At 45.5% G+C, this 21,235-nt stretch overlaps 1 protein-coding gene and 1 long non-coding RNA gene across 6 annotated transcripts; one reads left to right on the top strand and one right to left on the bottom strand.

The window, feature by feature from the left end:
• Window positions 1–577: 577 nt before the first annotated feature.
• On the top strand, window positions 578–12,874 carry LOC137864847 (uncharacterized). 3 transcript variants are annotated; one of them, XR_011101646.1, is made up of 5 exons: window positions 578–686; window positions 7,810–7,915; window positions 10,851–10,954; window positions 11,156–11,273; window positions 12,082–12,874. It is a non-coding gene; the product is annotated as an uncharacterized lncRNA (long non-coding RNA). The 3 variants fall into 3 exon arrangements; XR_011101648.1 differs by lacking the exon at window positions 578–686 and adding an exon at window positions 7,549–7,628; XR_011101647.1 differs by lacking the exon at window positions 578–686 and adding an exon at window positions 7,577–7,721.
• BRAT1 (BRCA1 associated ATM activator 1) lies at window positions 11,938–21,171 on the bottom strand. 3 transcript variants are annotated; one of them, XM_068699398.1, is made up of 13 exons: window positions 20,876–21,171; window positions 20,470–20,624; window positions 19,628–19,775; window positions 18,337–18,709; window positions 18,126–18,245; window positions 16,898–16,989; window positions 16,513–16,631; window positions 15,836–16,022; window positions 15,398–15,471; window positions 14,740–14,839; window positions 14,358–14,456; window positions 13,135–13,313; window positions 11,938–12,921 (listed from the first exon to the last, which is right to left on the bottom strand). In XM_068699398.1, the coding sequence occupies exons 1-13, from the start codon at window positions 21,051–21,053 to the stop codon at window positions 12,190–12,192; spliced, it is 2,556 nt and encodes an 851-aa protein (XP_068555499.1). In that variant the 5' UTR covers window positions 21,054–21,171; the 3' UTR covers window positions 11,938–12,189. The 3 variants fall into 3 exon arrangements, with proteins under 3 accessions (XP_068555499.1, XP_068555500.1, XP_068555501.1); XM_068699399.1 differs by having other exon boundaries at window positions 18,337–18,706; XM_068699400.1 differs by having other exon boundaries at window positions 19,628–19,772.
• Between the last annotated feature and the right edge of the window lie 64 nt (window positions 21,172–21,235).

The following is a 21,235-nucleotide window of genomic DNA, read 5'->3' as shown; positions in this document are numbered from 1 at the left end:
TGTTGAGGGAGCAGAGCAGCACCGGGGTGGTTGCACTCAGCCTTAGCTCAGCTGCGATGAAAGCTGGTGGCTGCGGAGACGTGCTGCTCACCACAAGCAGCCTTTATCTGCAGCAAGCTGCAGCCATCGTTATTCTGCACCAAACTCCACTCCCTGTGCCCAGTTGTGTTTCCTGGCCAGGCCGTGGTGCATTGCCTCCGAGCAGGGGATGTAACACAGCTGCCTCCTGCCTTTGGTAGGTGAGCGCAGGGCAGTTCGTGCAGCAGCACATCCTCGGGGGAATGCAATGAAAACACCCCCAGAACAGCGCCTAGGACTGGAACTTAAGAAACTGCAGTGTTCATCTGAAGAAAATTGTATAGCAGAATATAAATATCGCCCCTAGGAGAAAGGCCAGGTATCCGAGAGCTGTTAAAGTGAGGGAGAAGAGATGTGGCCCAGACTCACAGCTGCAAGCTGAAGCCAGACAAATTGAAATGAGAAAATAGGCATTAATTTTTTCAGAATGAAGCTGATTAGCTGCTGGAACAAATCACTGAGGAAAGTGAAAGTCTCTCCATATGTTAGCGTTTTCCAATCAGGGTAAGATGCCTTTCTGCAAGATGGGCTTCTGCCAAGCACATGTCACTGGGTTCGGCACAGCAGGGAGGGGATGAAACGCGGTGCTTTCTGCTCTGCTCTGCAAGGTGATCTCGTGCTTCGATCCGGTCCTTTTGAAATGATTTGCAGATTGTGTTCCTGGGGAGTGTTCCTAAATCGCTTCTGGGCAGCTGTGGTGGTGCTGCCCTGGGTCCCTGCAGGCAGCTCCTACGTGTCCCCTGGGACCACAGGCGACCCAGCAGCCCGCAGGAACAGTTCCCCGTGCTGCCATGGGGTGTCTTTCCCCGTGTTCCCGCTTCCTTCTTCAGCTTTTCTCACATTTCAGATTGATCAGGGCTTCTCGAGAGGCCCTCCTGGTAGGGCTGTGCTCTGGGTATCCAGGCAGGTATTTTTCAGATAGCAAATTGCTTGCTGCAGGTGTAAAATACAGTCCTGTTGCTGGAGTTTGGGCTGTTCAAAAGTCAGCATTACTTCTGTATTCTTGTGATCTGCAGGCGTGCCTTTCGTTATCAGTCTGTACCACCACAACAAAGCATGGTGCACACGAGTGAACCTCAAGAAAGTCTGGGTGTTAGTATCAGTCTAGGCAAAGCACCACGGGTTCATCTCCTGTTCGCTCGCTGCTCTTTGACCACAAAGAGCTGACCTAGATTTGGTCAGCCCTGCAGAAGGCTGCATCACGAGCTATTACTTTGCTCTTGGTCCAAAGACAGCCACGGCCATTCAAGGAGCTGCTTCACCCTGGGACTGTGCCGTGAACCAGGGGGAGAATGAAGAGAAAAAAAATACCAGTCTAGTCTTATGTTGCTGCTCTACAAAAAGGTGGTTCTAGCTAGAGAGTCTAAAGCAGGAGAAGAGGAGTTATTAAAGCAGGCATTCTGCTTGAACAGGACAGTCTGAGGGACTGTCAGATGAGGCCACAGGAGCTTTGTGCTTCCTCTCTGACATCAGTGGTTTTGGCCCTTTGTGTACATCAGAGGGCATGAAAGGGAGATGAAGCGTTCCTCTTCTCTTCCATTCACTTGCAAGGATACCCTTTAAAAATGTGTTGTATTGTCCTGGTGCTTGAAAAGGCTCCTCCTGTGCCCAGCTGCTGCTCTGGGCACTACCCAAACCATCCTCATCTGAGTGCCAGGATGTGCTCAGGGACGCTGCCTTGTGCCCCATCCACCGCCCTACCCTAAACAGCCCCAGGGATAAACCTTGTGGAGGTCAACAGTGATGCGAGTATCATACCTGGGTCATTTTGTTTTGTTTTTAATTCACGATTCCTTTCAAAATCCCCCATGGAGCAGCTAGGAGCAGCAGCAGTGAAGGATGGTGGAGGAGAAGAAGAGAGCAGCAGGCACCTTCTGGTAGGTGATAGAGTGGAGACATCAGTGTCCCCGAGGCAGCGCTCGTGCTCCATCTGGAATTGTGCCCGACCAGCGAAATTGTCCCTCTCTGCTGTGTCCTGGCACGGTCTGGGCTCCATTGGCAGGCTTGGGGAGCAACATTAATGAAAACAAGTGTTTGGCTGGTGTTACTGTAGTGACACAGACGTTAAGAAACAAACACAGAGAGCCCGGCCCCTCTTTGATTAGCGAGCGCAATCTGCTGTTACAAGCTGATGCTGGGGGAAGAGGGAAGGGAAGGGAGGGGAAAGGAGAACAGCTATTAAATGAAGATGAAAACACTGGGCAGAAGATCTGCGGGAGCCATTTATTTGCAAATCTGTTACTGGATCGTGCTTCCACGTGTAATCTGGGCAGCTTCTCATGCTGTGGGTTTATTCAGATTTAAAAGTTGTGTTTGAGACCCTTGAGAAGGGGCTGCCTGCCCATGGAGCTGGGTAATGGGAGCTTCAAATCTGTCTTTGTGCTAATCTAAGGAGAATGTATCTTACTCCCAAGCTCTGCTCATATGCAGGGTCGTTTTCCCTTTTTACCACCAATCTCATGTTTAAAATCTCCCAAATCTCCCTGTGGGAAGTCAGTGTGGATGCTCCATGGTGTCAAGAGAAGGAGCAATTTCACGTTCTTCTGTCTTCACAGATGAGGATGCAGACAAGTTTTCACAGCAAAGAGAATGCAACTTTAGAGCAAAAATTTGCTCTGGTGTAGGGTACCTAGGGATGTACAGACTGATTATCCTTTTAAAAAAAATAATAATAATTTTATAATTTTTGCTGCTGGAAATGTTGAGGATTGCTACCTCTTGGCTTTAGACTAAGGTCTGGGACCCCTGAGGAACGAGGCTGCTGCCTGAACAACCCATCCCAGGCTTTAAACTCAGCCCAGGCTGTGCCTTCCCTGGGATTCAGCAGAGTTCACGTATTGAGGCCAGCAGAAATAGCATCTCGCTTCCTGGTTCCAGAGGGGGTGCTAAGTAGGACATAGTTAAATTTGGGATTATTAGGAAGAGAAGAAGAGCAGATACTTCCTTTGTAATGCTTTTCTTTGATAATAGATCTTCGCACAAATAAATGCGAAGAGAGCTGCCCTTTGTGGAGTGCTAGAGGATGAGAAGTTTGCAGCAAGCAAATTGTCTCAGATGTAGTGAGCTAGTGGGCAGAAGTGCATGTTTGGGAGTGCTTCGTTATCCCTCCTGCAGCTGGGGCTGGCACCCAGTCCTGCAGCATTTCAGCCCAAAGAGCAACTTGCTGATAGCTGCAGCTGGTAAAGGCTGGGGAAATTCCTGTGCTGGTATCTTGGGCTGGAGGAATTTGGGGGTTGCTGTGTGATAGTGCTGGTGGAGTGGCTCAGAGTTTTCCCTAAAAGAGAGGCACCTAGACATCAAGTTTCACATGGCCAATAATCCAGCTGGAGACAGTGCACTCTATAGAAAAATGTTCACAGATTCCTATGTTTCTATGCAGGGTACAAGCCCCGCATCGAGCTGTTTTTTAATTAAAAAGCTGCAGTGAGATGAGATACAAGATGGAGAGAAGAGATTTTCTCAGAGACACTGGGAAATGGAAGCACTTCCAAACATTTCACTGCAGAGACATCTGGAGAATTCACCAGGACTTTCTCCTTGCATTTTCACCTTGTGAATGGTGCTGTGCAACCAGGTGGATGCTGGTACTGGTGTTAGCACTAAATTGAGTCCGGGTGTAAAGGCATGCGGCTGGGGGGAGTTGAGGGCTGTGGAGCTTTCAGCCCAAGCCCACATCCATGTCCTGTTGGGCTGAGCTCCGTGTCCTGGCTTGGACTTGGGCTCACGGGCAGGCTGCTTTGCTCTGGGCTGGGTGCTGATGCGCTTGTGCACAGTGATGCTACGAAGGTGGCTAAAGGCCAAGTGCTGTCATTGGAAGCCAGCTGTGAATTAATGTGCAGCGTGTGATTAATGTGCTTTTTAAACGCGTTCATGTCCTGTCGCACTGGCTGAGGCTCTTGTGTCACACTCAGTGTTCTCAGAACACTTATTAGCCTTACAGATCCCCTGATTATTGCTTTCTCTTTTATAATTAAGCCATGAAACTCAGCATGGTGCAGCTTATGCGGTATTAATTCATGCCTGGCATATTCTGCCTGTGCCCTAGGATAAGGCTAAACACTGGCAGCTGGGTTGCTCTCTGCACAGTTGCTATTCTGAAATTTCTTAATATGATTATAAAAATAACATTCTGTGTGCAAATGGGCAACTTGGGGCTCAGCACTGCTGCAAGCAGTAGCAAGACGTAGTGTGACTTCTGCGGGAGCCAGATCTGGCCCTGACAGTGCTGCAAGACGGATGGGGCTTGGTCCTGCCCCAGGCTCTGCCTGATGCTCTCCAGGTCAGCGCTGTCAGCTCTGCTTTGCTGTTTGCTTCTCTCCCTTCTCAGAACACATCCATGAAAATGTGAGCCTCACAAGTGAGTTCTGCTTCTCTTCTTGTTGTTCTGGCCTCTGCTCTGATGAGGTTTAAGCTGAATCCAGGATTTCTTGTGGAGCTGCAGTTCCACATCTACTTTCTGCCAATGTGTAGTTTCCCTCCCAGCTGGTCGCTCCTGCCCACAGTGCAGCAGTTCAGCAGCTTGTGTGGCCATGTGGTGAGCTGAGCAGGGAATAAAAATGTCATAAACCATGTCTGTCTCCTTTATATCTTTTTATTTTCCCTCTCCTGGGACTTAGCTGTAGGAGTGACTGTGCCGGAGGAGTTGGAGCTCAGTGCTACCAGAAGGGAAATCACTGGAGTGACCCAGCAGCTGTGCCCCCAGCGGCTGCTGCTCCCGAGGGAGCAGTATGAGTGCAGAATTCATGCAGGCTTTGCAGGGCTGGGTGTTGTGCTGCTATTTGTCTCTGCTGGGGCAGTCCAAATATCCCTGTAGATGAGCTGTGTGAAGTGGGAGGTGATGGGCTCCAGCCACTGTACACCTTAGCATGGGCTGTAGGTCTGCTGAAGGCCCTACCCAGTTTGGGATGTGGGGACAAAGGGCAGTAGGTGGCTGTGTGTCAGCTGTGGAAGAGCACGTGTGTTTCTAATCTACTTTGGACAGCCTGGAAGCAGTAGGAGCCACTGTGCCTCTGTGTGCAGCTGGACACTGTGCTCATTAAGGGCTGTGGATACAGCTGGAGCTGCTAAAAAGCTCATTGCAACAGGTATGATGACTCCCTCCTGTCCTAGACCCATAGCAAAAGCCCATGGGTTACAAAACGCATGCCTACTGGCTGTGTTGCACAAGGTGTTCTCTCACGTCTAGTCCTCATTTCAGAGGGAATCTCCCTAAATCTTTAGTGAAACCCTTGAACTTGCTGTGCTGTTCCTGCTCTGTGGCATGTGCTATTTATACACGTGCTGCTCGTGCTATCAATTTTTACTAATCAAGCCATTTATGTAGAGACGCGAGTGCTGATACATCGAATCTCAAAGCTTCTGTTTCAACAAACAGTGCCAAAGCCTGTGAGCAGGATGCAGAGCTGTAGTGCAGAAACTCTTTGAGCTCAGACGTTTCCATGGAGATGGATCTTTTGATCTCATCGCTATAAACAAGGGGCGGAGAAGATGCTCCCAAACTAGGGAGGAAGGCCCAGCTGATCCCTCTGGGGCAGAAGTTCCCAGCAGCAGGAATTAGAGAGGCTGGAGGTCTCTCTGCTTCTCTCCACGATGACTTGTCTGTAGTACCAGCGTGGCTAAGCCCTGCTGTGGTGTGCGAGGAGGACATGTCTCTTGTTTGGCCGGGCGGCACCTTTGGGCTGGTTAATTTAATGCTGCTGAGAACTCAGACCTTTGTCTGCACTGTGATGTTTGCTGTGTGATTTGGAGAGCAGGGGCACAAGGCTTTAATGCTGGCATGAGGCACTCCCGGCTGTGGAGAAGCAATTTGAGCAATAAGGAGAACAGCTAGAAGAACCTACAGCTAGCTAGCTGCATTTCTAGGTAAAATTGAGAGAAAAATATAATTTTTCTCTGGAAGAATGCACAAAACAGAAGTGTTTAATATGTTAACATGGGGACTGACCAAAGGCAGCAGTCAAGTTGGCTTTATCTGCCTGGACAAGCCCTGATCACACTGGCACGAGCTCATGTGTTAAAGCCATCAGCAGGGTCAGGGCTGTTACTCCCGGCGTTGGAAATTGAGGCTTCTGGGGCTGGAGCTGGAAGAGAATTCATTAGGAAAGGGCTTGACTTGGTCCAGCAGTTCCTGAGAATGGCTGCTTGAAGCAGCAGTGGCCACAAGCGCCCTGGCTGGGTGTTTCACACCAAGATGTGCTGTGCTGGCAGCGGGAGGTGGTCCCTCGTGTTTGGCAGTGTGGCCGTGCCGGCACAGAGCACACGCGTGCGTTGGGGCGTGCTGAGCTGCTCACGCGTTTGTGCACTTCTCCGGCACTCGGCAGCTGGGTGGTGACGCATCCTGGTCACTTCCTATCTGTTCACAGGGTGTTGATGGATCGGTCCCTTTGTTTCTGCTGCCAGCACAGCCTCAGACAGTTTGTGGTTTTGATTTTTTTTTTTTTAAAGTCTGTAGTAGTGTGTAGGGTGAGCCAGTTCTACACAGCCTGGTTGTAATACTCTTTTCTTTTTTTTAAATGTTTCTTCCTTGGTTGTATTAGGCTGCCAGTCATGCTAATTATATTCTCTCCTCTTCTGGAATTTGCAATACTCCACTTAGGCAAAATGGTGTTTAGGGCCCTAGTACGGCTTCCTCCCACCCCTTTCACTGGAGCAAGTGACCCCTCTGTGCCCTGCCAGCTCCCAGGCTCCTCAATAACTCACCCATCACTTTGTGTACTTTTCAAGGTCCAGTTTAAATATGTATGAGGACATATGTTGATTGCAACTCTGAAAAAGTTATCATCTTTTTCAGATGTTACAGAAACACTCGGTGCTGAATGTAGCCCCTGGGTTTGCTTTGGAAGCTGACAGGTGTGGCATTGTTTTTTTTTGTGTGTGTGTGTGTGTTTTTATTATTATTATTTATTTTTTTTATTATTTCAAATGACCTTCATGGAAAATTTTGTCACTTATTTCCTGTTAATCAGAAAAGGACTCCTCCCAAGATAGCCATGGTGTTGTCTTGTGTGCTAGTTCACTGGGGATGAAAAAAAGTAAGTTGAAAGAGCATGCAATATTAAAGGTATTTTTTAATCAAACTTTCTTGCTTTGGTTTCAGTGGAGGCCTCAGCTTTGTTCTCATAGGGCTCTTTGTCGGAACCCAAACCATACAATATTCTGGTTAAGGTTACCAGAAAGTAATGAAACCAGCATTTTTTCCCTCAGCTCTACAGACAAGATGGAGTTGTTGCACAGCTGCAGCGGCCTGTCCCATGGCTGGGACAGGCCTGTGTGGATGCTGTCACTTAGCAACAGCTGCCATTTGTTTTTTAACCACTGCTTTTCCTTGTTGGTGCCTAATGAGAGCTTTAATTGTCAGACCCATTCCAAAAAGGGTGCACCTGAATGCAGTGAACCCCAGGGTTCACCTGTGCCCATATCAAGGCCTGCGTACACCTGGAGTGCAGGTGTTATGGCTAATGCAGCCTAACGAGGGTTTATTTTGGAGCCAGCATGGCTGGGCTATGCCTTGGTTTGAAATATACAGCCTGATTCTCCATCTGTTAGCCCTGGTGATGCAGCTCCTCTGTTCAGGGCCTGTTTGTGGCTGAAATGTCACAGCCCAGGGCCTGGTCATGGTTGAAATGTCATCTCCCTGAGCAGCGGTGGGGTGGGGGGGGGGGGCAGTGGAGGCCAGCCCTGGTGTTCGCACGCACAGCAGCATGAGCTGTCTTCTCCTTTCTACCAATACAGCCTGAAAGCTCAGGGAGTATGAGGTGAATGAAGACAGAACTGTGAAGACCAAGAAACAAGGAAATGGAGGAATCTGAAGGTCTGAAAGTGTATCTGCATCCTACAGGTAATTCCCGCCCTACCTAGCACTAAAAGGGTGTGAAAGTGGGTAGTCTGCAGCTCAAGCTCTTTATGATCACAACTTTATTTTACACCTGACCTGGGCTAACTGGGGAAAGTCCCCAGAAGGGGCTGGCACAATCTCTGTCCCGCATGATACGTTCCTGCCCCTGCGGTCACCCCCCTGTGGCTGCAGAATGAGCTGGGGAGTGACTTGGTTTGGCTGGGTTTGTTCTGGAGGCAGGCACGTGAAAGGCATTTCCTAGCCCTGTCACCTGGTTGTGGTAAATACATCCTTTAAGGTGTGATGCTGCTGAGCTCTCAGCAGAGATTTGGTATTACTGATGGTCAGGCAGCAGCAATTACTCCTTTACTATTGCAGCGGCTCTTGATGTGGGCTGCTTGCTTTCCCTTCCATTTGGGGGCGAGTTACAGGCATATCCAGGGTGTGTTTGCAGGGCCCTGAATGCTTTCATTGCAGCAGCAGTGAAACATCACCACCTTTGTTCTCCCTTTTCTGCGCAGGCACACCACTTGTCTGAAAGACACTTCTCTGTGTGCCGGCTCATGAAGCTATGTGCAAGGTCTGGCCTGTCTGTGGAGAAGCAGGTCTGATGCAGGCTGAGGTCTGGACGTGTTAAGTGGTGCTTTATTTCTCAGCAGAGGACAGAAACCACTGTGCTGAAGGGAAATGACACAGACTACAGGGGTGTTGCTACTGATACATTTTTCCACTGTAAATTACTGAGAGCTTCAGCAGTGAGGCTGGCTGATGAGTTTCCTCTGTAACACACAGTGGCTTTTAAAAGCCTTGATGAATACGTATTGAAAGGTAGAGCAAATTTTACTAGATGGACGAAAGAAATTTCGAAGATATGCCTGAGCTGATCTGTAATCACAGGTCATGTATCTAAGCTAAAGTAACAGCCTTAGACACTTATGGCTCATTTTTTTACTTACATGATGCAATTAGTAGAATTAGGCAAAGAATACTCTTTGGATTTTAAATGTCCAGTGTATTAAAACAGAAAATTAATGACCATACTCTTGGCAGCTGTTGTATAGCTATTACTATGTAGGAATGAGCCAAAGATGCTTATTCACCACTGTCTCCATTTGAGTCTGAGTAGTTGGAGGATAAATCTTTTTTTCAGAGTTTTGTTGAAATGCGTTGAAAATGACTCTAGGAATTTCATACCTGTGTATAGATCAGGAAACACAGCTTAAGTTGCCCCTGTTCAGATAAAGGGCTGGAATAAGCTCTGTCATCTTCATTCACAGCATCAGCCATCAGAGATGTGGATTTTACTTATCTGTGATGTTCTGTGTTGATACCACTTGTGTTGCTGCTGCCTGCCACCTGCAAGCCACATTAAAGTAAATGACAGTCCTGAGTGTTGGTGCCTCTTACGTTAAATGAAGCCCGTGCCTGGCACAGGCTTTGCTGAAATCGGCTGTAGCGTGAGGACGGGGAAAACTCTCTCGGTGGTGCCTGCCTCCTGCAGGAGCTGTTCAGCCACAGCGCTGATGGTGTGAGAGCAGCGGTTTCCACAGAAACTCATCCCAGAAAGGCAGCTTGCAGCTTTCTCGTGTGTCTGTAACTGAAGGCCAGGCAGCCAAACCTTCTTCACATCACTGGGGTCCTTGGCATGTGGCAGAAACATAAAGTTTATTCAAGGACCACTGTTCTCATTGTGCAAAGTGGTAAGCAGCAGTGGCACCGGGACTGAAGGGTCAGTATGCATGTTGGGGGGTGATGAATCTTGTTTCTAGAGTGTGAATATGGCCTTGGAAGGTAGACCCTACCCCTCCAGGTGCATCAAGCTCACAATTCCTTGGCAGGGAACAGCGAACAGCATAAACGCTTATCCCAGCAGAAAGCTGTGTGGTTGGGTAAGGGTCAAAACAGCTTTGGTAGGTAATGTAAGTCAGTGGGGTAGAGATTGCACATGTGCTCTTAACGAGGTCATAGAGAAGGTATTGCTTCCCAGCAAGATGGATGATTTGCACTGGTAGCTGTGGTGTGTTTACCAATTCAGTAGCTAAACTTTCAGCTTGTAAATCCCACTGCAACCTTTCTGTAGAAAGTCTTTTTTTTTTTTTTTTTTTTCCTCTTTTATTTCATCTCCATTAATCTCTCTGTTCCCTGCCATTTGTTCCTCATGCTGCTCGGATGTTTATGACTATATCTCCCAGTTACCAGGTGCAGGATGTCAGTACAAGCACCTCAGCAAGACTCTTCTATAGCCATAGAGGCAGAGAAAACAAAATAAGGGAATGCAGTGAGTTGGGAAGTACAAAATCAGAATTGAGTCACCTAATTGCTGGAGATGGAGACCTGGTTTTAATGAAACATGAAAGGAGTCTTTAATTCCCCTTCCAAAGATAAGGAACTTTTTGCTTAAGAGTTTGTTACGCAAGTATCAAGTATCCTGTGTTTAAACAGGACTTTGGACCACAATTAGGAAAGCAGTATAAACTTAGCAATGTCACCATCACCCCAGCCTATACAAAAAGGGAAAAAGTTCCATTAAAAGTTAATAGGACTGGGAATCAAGAGACCTTGGTAATATGTGCTGGAGTCTCCCTTCTGTAAGAAGACATTTGTTCAATTTGCTGATGTTTGAGACTCCAAGGAATAATTCAAACTGCACAACCCTGAAATCTCAAGGATTCTAGTGCTGAACAGGAGGAAGGTATTTACTCAGCAACCTGCTGCCTCCTTTTCTGAAGCATAACTGAACATATCTGGTATTGCCAATATGTAACGCTAATTTTGGAATTAGAATCCCTTTACTAGACAGGCTTGCTAAATCTCTACAATCAATCCACGCTTTAAAATCAACTGTCTTCTCTCCAACTAACTCGGGTTCTGAGGAAAAATGCAATGGCAACCGAAGACCTGATTTTATTTTTTTATTCTGTCTTCTGTCTCTGACTAGGTATAGGACCTGCCCAGGTAGAACTGTACAGCAGCAGAGCTGGTTTCTTCCAGTAACAGCTGCTGTTAGAATACCCAAGAGCTCTGTCATGCATAAAGCAATAGGTAAGTGTACTGACTTCATAAAAAGGCATGGAGTACATTTTCAACCTCAGCAGCATGAAATTAAAACTACATCTCACCCCACCGTACTGCTGCAGGGGTTTATAGTGAAGGATGAAATGGTATGAGAAAGTTACTTCACTGCATCAAATGCTACAGCCTCCATTAGCCTAAAATGAGCGTTGTGTTCCTGTCCCTCTCTAGGCTGAGGGAGAATAAATGAGGCAAACACCTGAGCACTGGAAAGGAATACAGCATGGTTTGCCCTATTCCTGAAGGTACTGCTTTTTATTCTAGGTTATGGATGGCTTCTTATCATAAGGTGAGACATTGGAGTAAATCAAAATCTAGTGTTCCCATCTTCCCTGAGCTTTTTTTTTTTTTTTTTTTTTTTAAAAAAAAAAATAAAAGTTCCCCTCAGAATGTTGCCATTCTCCCTGCAGCTGCTGTTTTCTAATTGGTGGTGATGGTGGTTTGTTTGTTTGTTTTTTAACCAAAGCTAAGGATGGATCTATTTTCTGATAGGAAAAGCTGCAGGTGTCGATTTCCCATACTACTTAAAAGCTATCTTAGTTCTTCAGGAATGCAAAATACGAGCACTTGAAAAATTCAACAACATAAACTTGCTTCTAGCTTCAATTAATGTCAGCTTTTTCAGTGTCATTGCCGAGATTGAACTGGTACGTGAACATTATCTTTCTTTATGAAAGAACATTTGTAATCAGTACACTTGACTCTCTGAATGCTACCTTCCTGTGTGGGCCTCAAAACATAGCAGGGAACTTGAGAATTCTTGTTTCTAGAATGGAGATATGGACAAGGTAAAAAACAAAAAAGAATTTCTTAAAGACAAGTCTTGATCAGGTTTAGATACTCTGGCTCAAAAAGGAGCATGCAACATCTTGTTTTCATTCACTGTTTTGGTTTTTAAAATGTTTCTTTATGTAGGCAGGGTCTGGTGCTTTCTTAAGATACATACAACTTAAAAAACAGAACAAATGAATTTATTTACTTTAGAAAAAATGCAGATCAATTCCTTAGAGACTGTACTTAAAACAAAATCATCAGTATTAAAGCAAAGATTTTCTAACCTCTTCACAGCTAACAAAACCATCCTTTTCTCCATTCAGAGTAACGCTTTTTTGATCTCCTCTCATGAAAGACTGAAGACTGGTAGCAAAAATTCTCCTCCGGAATAGAACTGTTTCAGCACTATTTCCTCAGAGCAAAACATGTCTTTAGTAACAGTCAGCTTCATTCTCGTCTATGGTGCCCACAGTAGCAAGGATGTCCTCTAAAAGGGACTGAGGGCTTTTCTCTATGTGGTCACTACTTTTATTTAGTTCATCATGTAGTTCTTCTAAGTCTATCGTTCCCAAAGCTAGCATCATGCTCTCTGGATCTTCAAAGTCCACCCCATTACCACCATCTGTTGGGAAGTCCTGAGCCAGAGAGCCCTGCCTTAGAGTCCTTTGCAACCAAGGAATGCCATGTCCAACAGATACATCTCCAGCTCCTTGGCAATCTTTCAGCAAGCCACTTGGAGAGAGACTAGCTCTTAAGACGAGCAGTATATCACAGGCTTTCTGACCCACTGGCTTGTCATAGTCACACAAAGACCAAAACAAAAACCTGAACAGTTTTGCTCGGCAAAATATCTGCAGCGACTCATTCTGCTGAATGGAACTAGTGACTGTGGATGAGGCAGCAGCAGAGGGGTATTTAGGAAGGCCCGCTCGGCAAAGTGTCTGGACACAGAAAACTTCAACCAGTTCCAGGCCACCAATTCTGACTTCCCAGTCTAAGTCACGCTCTACAGTTTGGATCACTCTAGAGACAAACTTCTCTGTATCTTCCGCTTGATCTGTGCAGCCTTGTTTCAGCCACTTGGTGAAGATGCTGATCACAGCCCTCCGAGGAAAGCTCTCGGGGTCTGTCGACAAGATATCTTGAAGCTTTGCTGTAGTGTCCTAAATGTCGGAAGACAAAGTACAAAGAGGGGAGGAACATGCACACACAAAAAAATCTAATATATATAGATCAGAAAAATTCAGTCCCTTTTCACTGCTGGTTGTGTAATATGCCTGCAGTAGACTGCAGGTGACTTAGAAAGTTGTAATACAGCTGTAAACTGATGTGTGGTTCTGCTCGAGTCTGCAGTGGACTACACAAAGTTATCATACCTCTTTATTGTACTGATTCCCTGCGACGGGTGTCTCCGGAAGAGAGTAAGTAATGAAGGTCAAGTGTCCCACAGCAGTCACAGCGCTCGCTCGCACATAGCTCTCTGGATCCTCAAGAAGATTTTCTGTAAGCTTTGGCACTTCTGAAGACAGGAGGGACTCCCTGAACTCATCCTGGTCTGCAAGCAAGACAGCAATCCAAAGAAGCGAGGCTTTACTCTCTCAGAATATGAAGTTTTCTCCAATGCAAACAGTTCTTTGTGTCATATAACGATGCCTGCTGACTGCAGGGACAGCTGCCAGTTGAGTTGAGCCACTGCAGAGAGCAGGCAGCTGCTCACAGGAGCACAGACACCCTGTGTAAGGCTTCCTGTTTCGCAGCAGCTTGGCGACTTCCAGTCAAGCCCTGCTTAATGCTAGAGTTTGGACAAATCTACCTGCAGTTGTTCTAATGGTGAGAAAAGACTTGCTTCAGGTAAATGGCCACATGGCTTCAGCTCCATCAAACTTTTGCTTAAAGGTAGAGAAAATATTGTCCTCCCTTATTGGTTTTGAGGCATACGGCAAAGAAAAAAAAATGCAATTATAGCAGTATCACGGGGAAAGGCTGCAGGGTAGAATGCTAATAGAGCTGAGTGTGCTGGATACTTCCTCTGTGACCTGGGGACAGCAGTGGGAGACAACATCCTCCTCTATTCTAACATCACAGAGCTACTGTAGGAGAATTAATGTTACCTTAGTGCTACCCACTGCAGTGCTTGAGCTACCAGTAAAGCAGAGAAGCAGTAGCTAATTCAAAGCATGCAAAATAGACCTAGGCTTTCAGAGCCTTCTATATCACAGCCCCCAGCCTGCTGAGTGGAATCTGTTTGTTTCCACTGCTGAGCAAACTCGGTAGAAGGAAAGTTATTATCTGCTTAAGCACTGTCACCTCCTCTGACATATGTCTCAACAGAGATGACTGTCTCAACACCCCTCAGCTTAACTTGCCAAAACTACCATTAAGGGAGACACAGCAATCAGAGTTCTACAGAAAAGCAGGGTAAATTTATCAATCTTCTTGTCAGATTTTTATCATGATCTGAGAGTAAAAGGTTGAACTTTTTTTTTTTTCTTTCTTACCCCTGCAGTTACAGGTCAGAGATGCTGCACAAGCCTTATTGGCTTCCACAGCATTAGAAGAAATACTCCTCTAATCTGAACAATTAAATTTCTGCACATACCTCTCATGCTTTTAATCAAGGAGGTGAGGAACTCCAGAGAAGAATCTCGTACTTCCCAACAAGGACTGCACAAACGCTTCTGAAGCACCAGAAACACATCTGTGAAAGCCAAGTGACAAGTTTGAATGAACATGAAAGGTAACAAACCTAACCAGAGCAATCTATGTACAACCTCTGCATCATTTTATCTGATGCAATCCTTTTTGTTGATGCTGTGTGCTTCTCCCGGAGTTCTTCAAAGCACTATCTGAGCAGATAAACCTAAATTCACCATAACTGCAAATAAACAAATCCTAAGTGCTTTGAGTGGGAAAGGTAGGTGAGAGCAGATTTCAGATGTACCACTAGCTCCGGTTTGTCCTAACTAGAATAGCTTTGTTACCTTGCAAAATCTTCTCAGTTTGCCACTGATTGTTGAAGCAGGACATTTCTGGCAAGCGTGCCAACCATTTGGACATAGCTTGAAATGACTTCTTCAGTACCTGAGGCAATATAAAGCAGATTTACTATATTGCAGAAGGCAGTGTTGTTACTTTTACGCTAGATAAAATTTGTTTTGGCTCAGGATTACAGAGAAATTCTCAGAGGAAACAAAACATATGCTTCCACACTAAGAAGAAAGCCACAAATAAATAGTGCTTATATAACGTTATAACATCTCTAGCAGACTCCTAGATAATGCCTGTTCTCAAATTTAAAAACAAACTGGTAGTGTCTCCAGCTTTTGATTTGCACTTCTCACCCAAGTCATTGGGACAAAAAGCAAGAAAACAAAAAATTAATGCAAGGTTGTATCAAGTTGAGTATGTTGGTCCTACTCTCAGATGTGAGGTCTCCTGTCTTTTCAGGAACACCAGATTTACTGGCTCATTACTCGCTCACTAGTATTTTAGTGATTTCCCGCAAGACACCCAGAACAAGTCTTCCAGATAGTCTAACAGAAACTGTGGTAAGAAACAACTACTGTCACACTATTTCTTAAGACTATATCCCACTGGGTAAGCTAATAGAATTGGCTTTTTCTTTAGCGTTATACTCACAGTAGGGCTGGTGTTTGGACTCTCCAGGTATACCAGAAGGATGTCAAATAGACTTCCTATGACTGTGTCACAGCCTGAAACATTTAAAAAACAAACCCAAACTGAAAAATCAATATTGAGACGAGGGGACAATTCAACTCTTGTAACACAGAAAGAAATATCATAATGCTGTTTTACAGAATAAAGTACAGTCCTCAAAAGGAGAAATATTCAACTTGTCACAACCACTAAGCTTCTTCAAATGCAGCATTACCTGACCTAAATTATCAACAGAAAGTAAGGTTAGCCAAGACAGTAGGAAGAATGGGGAAAACCAAATGCATTTCAAACAAATGGAATTAATAGTCTTCATTCAGAAAGACTGGTGAAGGGGGATTGAAAATTCTGTGATTATAGATTAGTCAAGTAACTTAAAAGGAAGAGCTAGGATTAACTCACCTTTCCGTTCAGAAAGTGCTGCCAAGGCATCCAGAGCTGACTTCTGTACTCTGCCGCAACCAATCAAAATTTGGCTTATCTTGCTTCCCAGAGAAGTAGCTGGAATCAGGAGGCCACTACAGAATTGCAATATTGTCACGAAAGAACGTAGCAAAGCTGTATAGGGTAAATCCACTGGCAAATGAATCTAATGGAAAGGGGAAAAACAGGCAAGTTTCCAGCAAATATTTCAAGCATGCATACAGAGGAGGAGTTTCTAGTCAAGACGCAGCAAAAATTACAACTTCTAGTGTTCTTAAGGTAACACAATACTAATAAGTACAAAAAGTAATCTTCCTCTCTCCCAATGAACTACTGGACAGGTGAAACGAGATTCTTTACTTGGGAAAGCAGTTCAGTCTGTTTGTCGCTGGATCAGTAATTGCAGTAGATGGGATGTATGGTAACAAAGCTTGTGAAGGTGGATTTAAAAGAAAGTACAGTGCCTCTCTACAAGCTTCAGTGTTCCACTGCTCTCCCATTTGGACTCATGCTACATTTTATTTTTTGTAACATACGGAAGCCCTTCTGCCAACTCCTCTCTGTGTTAAGATCTACTGCAAATGTTTGTAACTACTCTCAATACTAGCTTTCAAGGACAACTTGACCCCCAGGCTTTTTTCTTCTCCAAACATTACCAGAGACAGCAGCTTCTCCAAATGAGCAAGAGTCTGACACAAGAGACTAGCGCAAGATGACTTGGAGGACAGAAGGCTTTCGACAGTGGAGGGATCACTAACAGACTCATCCAGCAAACCTAGAGGATCAAACAAGGGAGAAGCTCAGGTTATTACTGACTACAAATGATAGTGATTTTTAAAGTTGATTTTTCAAGTTACAGTTTTCAGGTGATGCAGTGTGAATAACCCTTAAAATGCAACTGTCAGCAGGATGCTGCACTTCAGCACAAACACTGCTACTGACCTTGACTCCTCCTATTCTTTCTCCTGCAGTTTTGCCTGCACCAGACATTTAAAACACTGGCAAGCAGACTAGCCTCTAACTTTTGTATCCCAACTGTACCTGCATATTCCAGAGGCTGGGAGGCTGCTCTCAAAATACAGTCCATTGGCTGAAGTAGAACAGTCATTGCCTGAATCCTCACATCTTGTGGGCTTCAAGGAGGAAACAGCAGTTACCATAACAAGAACACTACAAATCTTTCCCAAACATCTGTCCCCAAACAGTGAGCAGATTAATGTTTTTCACACAGGCTTCTTAAAAAGCCAGCAGTGTGACAGCAATAAGTGTGGTATCATAATTCAAGCCGCCTTCCAATCTTCCTTGGCTAACTGAAAGGAGAGCAGAAATGAAATTCATAAGCAGCCTCATCCAGCAATGAAGAGTGGAATCCTGTGTAAGAAGAATGTTTAGACAGAGAGCCATTTTGTGTCAAAGAAAAAAAGTATCCTTAACTTAAGACACAGGTATTAATTAGCCTGTAAATCAGTATCTGTATGTGCTATAGTTGTTTAACATCTGATGTTTTCTTGATGCTTTTTCACTACCTAAAGGGGATTTACAGAGAAGATGCCAGTAGATTTCCCAGAGATGCATAACTAGACAAGAGGCAATAATCTTAAATTGCAACAGGGTAGATTCCAACTGGATATATAGAAAATATTTTTCAGAGTGAGACTGATTAAACACTGGAACAAGCTGCCCAGAGAAACTTTAGAAACCTGGAACTTGACTGGTGAAGGCCCTGAGCAACACGATCCATCTTTGAAGTCAGCCCTGCAATGAGTAAGCAGTTGAATTAGATCACCTCTGCTGGTTCCTTCTAACCTAAGCTTTGCTATGACTGTTGACAGAGATGATGTCATGATGTCTCCATGATGTATGCTTCTGCTGGACAGCAGTGAAAGTTCTTACACTAGTTTGGTTTGGTGAAAGAGAAAACTGACCAAATACTATTGGATTTGACAGTCAAATTGTATCCATCATGATCAACCTTGGCCTAACTTCCAAAGTTAAAGGAGTCTGGCATTTCTTTCTGAGATGGGCTGGTTGTAGATAAGATGCAAATGTATACATGACATTGGCTCCTTTCATTTGTGTCTTTAAAACTACCTTTCTAATTATCAGTGTCTGAAGCTCATTAACTACTTGCCTGGTTCTTGCCAACCCATCCTACATATTAAGCAACATAGTAGAAAACACAGTGCAGGCAAGAAATAGCTCTTAGAAACACACCAGATACATTGCACACATCTGCAGAGTGCAAAGATTTCACAGCAGCAACTCCTACCATTTGTGGAGACTCAGAATTCCTACTGCCAAAGGACCTGCTTGTACTGGGCTTAAGTGTTCCAGAGCAGATGTCACTAATGCCCAAAAACTGCCTTCAGTGTCACAAAACACAGGAGACCTGTGAAGAAAGAGAACCATAAGTAATATGTCTTACTAATACAAATGGTGGAAAATGGGTATTTCTAATTACCAGATCAGTAGATCCTCACCTTGACATGTTCAGCAAAAGATCCGCCAGCATGTGCCGTGTTTGAACAGAGTCTTCTGTCAGGAAGGACTCTACTTGCTTTGCTATACGTAACCAAAGTACTTCTGTCCAAGTAGCTCGACAACTGCCAAACAAACTAGTTAATAGCTTTAATGACTGATTGATATGAGAGGCAGAGCCAGACTGAAGAGAGTCTTCTATATGCTTTATAATCATTTGGGCACATGCTGGCCAGTCGCAGTCCTTTTCACTGAGAGGTGTAGTTGATTCAGACTCTACAGAGAGGGTGAGCATGTGCACCAGAAGCTGACTGGCAGCTGAAGCCACAAACAGGCTGGGATCTCCTTGCAGAGTGAAGATTACATCTAGGCCTTCTGTGTGAAAACAAAGCAAAAGTCAGTGGAAGGAAAAACAAAACAAAATAGCTGCCCTCTTATTGTGGAGCCTTGCTGTGGTCTGACTGCATATTATTCAAGTACAGGTATCAAATGGGTTTAAATGTAGCGTTTTTTTTCCTTTTTTTTTGGTTTCGTTTTTTAACATTTTATTTTGTAGTCTCTAATGCCTTTTTAAAGTTATCCAGTCCTTAAGTACAAGCAAACAAAAGAAAGTAGAGATTTTTTTAGATCCTCAGGTGTGTTTGTAACTCTGGAACAGAAGAAGACTTCTGTATAACGTTAGCAATCTTAGGAGAGTCGACAGTGTATTTATGGAAGGAATTTGTACCATCTGCAGACACAGCCAGTAAAGAAAAAAAAAGGGAATTGCAGCAGCAGTACCACTTAACCATCATATAGCCAGGACTACATGCTGCACAGTTAACACCAATTCAGTCTTCTAGACCCCTTTATAGAGGGAATCTAAAGCTGTTAGCAGAAGAAATTAAATAGCTGTATAAGGACAATGGGACTGCAAATGTAAGCATTAAGAAATGAGTCCCAAGTTTTTCTGCTCTAAAATTACACCAAAATGTACCAAAACATAATTTGGTATGAATTGTAAATAAAAATACAAAAGGTTTTTAATAAGCTATTCTTAGCCTCTGTTTCATAAGATCGACCTCTCCTCCCTCCATAAGGGGCACCATCTTCACTGTTGAAAAAAAATTAGATACATAACCAATTTAATAAAAAAACAACTCTCTTTCAATGACTTCAGAATTTTTGATAAATGGCTTTTTATCTTGCATAATGTAAACTCCTCTCTCTCTCTCTCAATCAACACCTGAGCAACAGTCTGGAATGGAAGGGACAGAGGGAATTTGGGGAGTTACCAGTCCTGGGAGTACTCACCACCGTTGCAGAGGAAGTGGAGGGCAGGCTGGTGGTGCATCATGCTGTGCACGCCCTCCACCCAGCCACTTCGCACAGATGCATCTTCCCACACTGCCCTGTTCAGCGTCCCACCTGTGCCAAAGAGCCTGAACAACAGGTTCTCCTGCTGAGGACAGAGAATGCACACAGTAAACAGCGAGCAAAGGGACTTGAGGGGTGCAGAGAGGTTGCTCTGTCATCCAAGTCACTAACACGCTTTCATATCTTATGCTTAAATGCAACATCTCTGTCTTTTACAGACTAAACACTGTAAGTGCTTAATTGTTTGTTTCTTAAGATTCCGGGGAAAAACTGCATACACACAAATTCCATTAGTCTGCTTTATGTTACATGTATCTCCTCCCTGGAGAAAGCCTTTCAGATTCTCCAGTTTGTTCTACAAACGTACCCTGCTGTTAAAAATTAGGCTTTGCAGAGTTCCCACGTTTCTGCAGGAAATCAAAGATTTCCTTTCAACCTGAAGACTACATCTGTTATTGCAGTTTAAATCTAAAGGATCTGTCTGGGTATATGGGATATTTTGCAATTACTGTTAGAGATACTGTTATTCCGTGTACTGTTTTGCACTGAAACTGAGAAGTACTACTTATCAACATTGATAGCGCTGTTTGGTGCAAGACGGCAATAAAATGACAGCTGCTTTATGTGGGAACTGAAGGGATAACTTGATTGTAGGTCTTCATAGCAGTATCACTGTTCTTGACTTGTTCAGTGCATGCAATATTGAAATAGAAATAATATTGGTACATTTTCACAAGTTCTCCGTAGAGGAGAAGGCAGAATTGAGGCACCTGACTCACCTGCAAGTGCTGGAAACAATCTTCTGAAGCTGCAAGTAACCCAGCCAGCCGCAGAGTGAAGGAGAGGATGCTCGGGCTCGGCTCTGGTAGCGCCAGGACGGAGGTGAAGAACTCTGTCAGACAGGGGTTGTCCTGCACCACGTTCAGGGTAGGCTCTAGAGCAAGTGAGGACAGAAAAGAGCGTCACTGCCAGCGCTTGTGCCACAACCCCACAGCACTAAGGCTCGGGATGATTGTACCACACAGCCCCCCGACAGGAGCTCGGCTTTATTTGGAGCCCGGTACAGGCCTCAGGCACCAGCAGCGTTTCTGGAGGCCAGCAGCACCCCTGGGGGAGGCTTCCTGGCCCTCAGCCGAGCCCCGGCCACCCGCGGGCGGCGGCGGGAAGAGCCCGGCGGGCCCTCACCGAGCTCCGTCAGGTCCCGCAGCCAGTCGAGCAGCTTCTCCAGGCAGGTGTCGTCGGAGCCGGGCTGCCGCGGGTCAGCCAGGGCGGCGCAGACGCGGGGCAGGAGCTGGGAGCACTCGCGGCTCATGGCGAACCTGTGGCGGGCGCGGGCGACGAACCAGGCCTGCCAGGCCGACATGGCGGCACGGCCCCGGCCGCCAGGCCCAGGGAAACCGTAACCACGGCGACCGTAACCATGGAGACGCACGTTGCCAGCGCTGGCCGTAAAGCGAGTGTCGCGATGGCCGTGCAAGGGCGGCCCGCTGCGCTGAGGGCCGCTGGGGGGCGGTGGCGGCCCGCGGCACGGCCGGGGCCCGCCGG

The sequence above is a fragment of the Anas acuta genome, chromosome 15 (genome assembly GCF_963932015.1).
Source record: "Anas acuta chromosome 15, bAnaAcu1.1, whole genome shotgun sequence".
NCBI classification, from domain to species: domain Eukaryota; kingdom Metazoa; phylum Chordata; class Aves; order Anseriformes; family Anatidae; genus Anas; species Anas acuta.
Note: the sequence above shows the minus strand (reverse complement) of the source record. Positions and strands in the feature narration are given on the sequence as shown.

Excerpts from the sequence above, each read along its gene's own strand:
- BRAT1 (XM_068699398.1), bottom strand. The coding sequence starts at position 21,053 with ATGTCGGCCTGGCAGGCCTGGTTCGTCGCCCGCGCCCGCCACAGGTTC. Across the intron at positions 16,632-16,897 it reads CCAGCCTCTGGAATATGCAG|GTTTGCTGGATGAGTCTGTT; the intron begins GTACAGTTGGGA and ends TTGATCCTCTAG. Across the intron at positions 15,472-15,835 it reads AGCACTTTCTGAACGGAAAG|GCTGTGACACAGTCATAGGA; the intron begins GTGAGTTAATCC and ends TAAATGTTTCAG.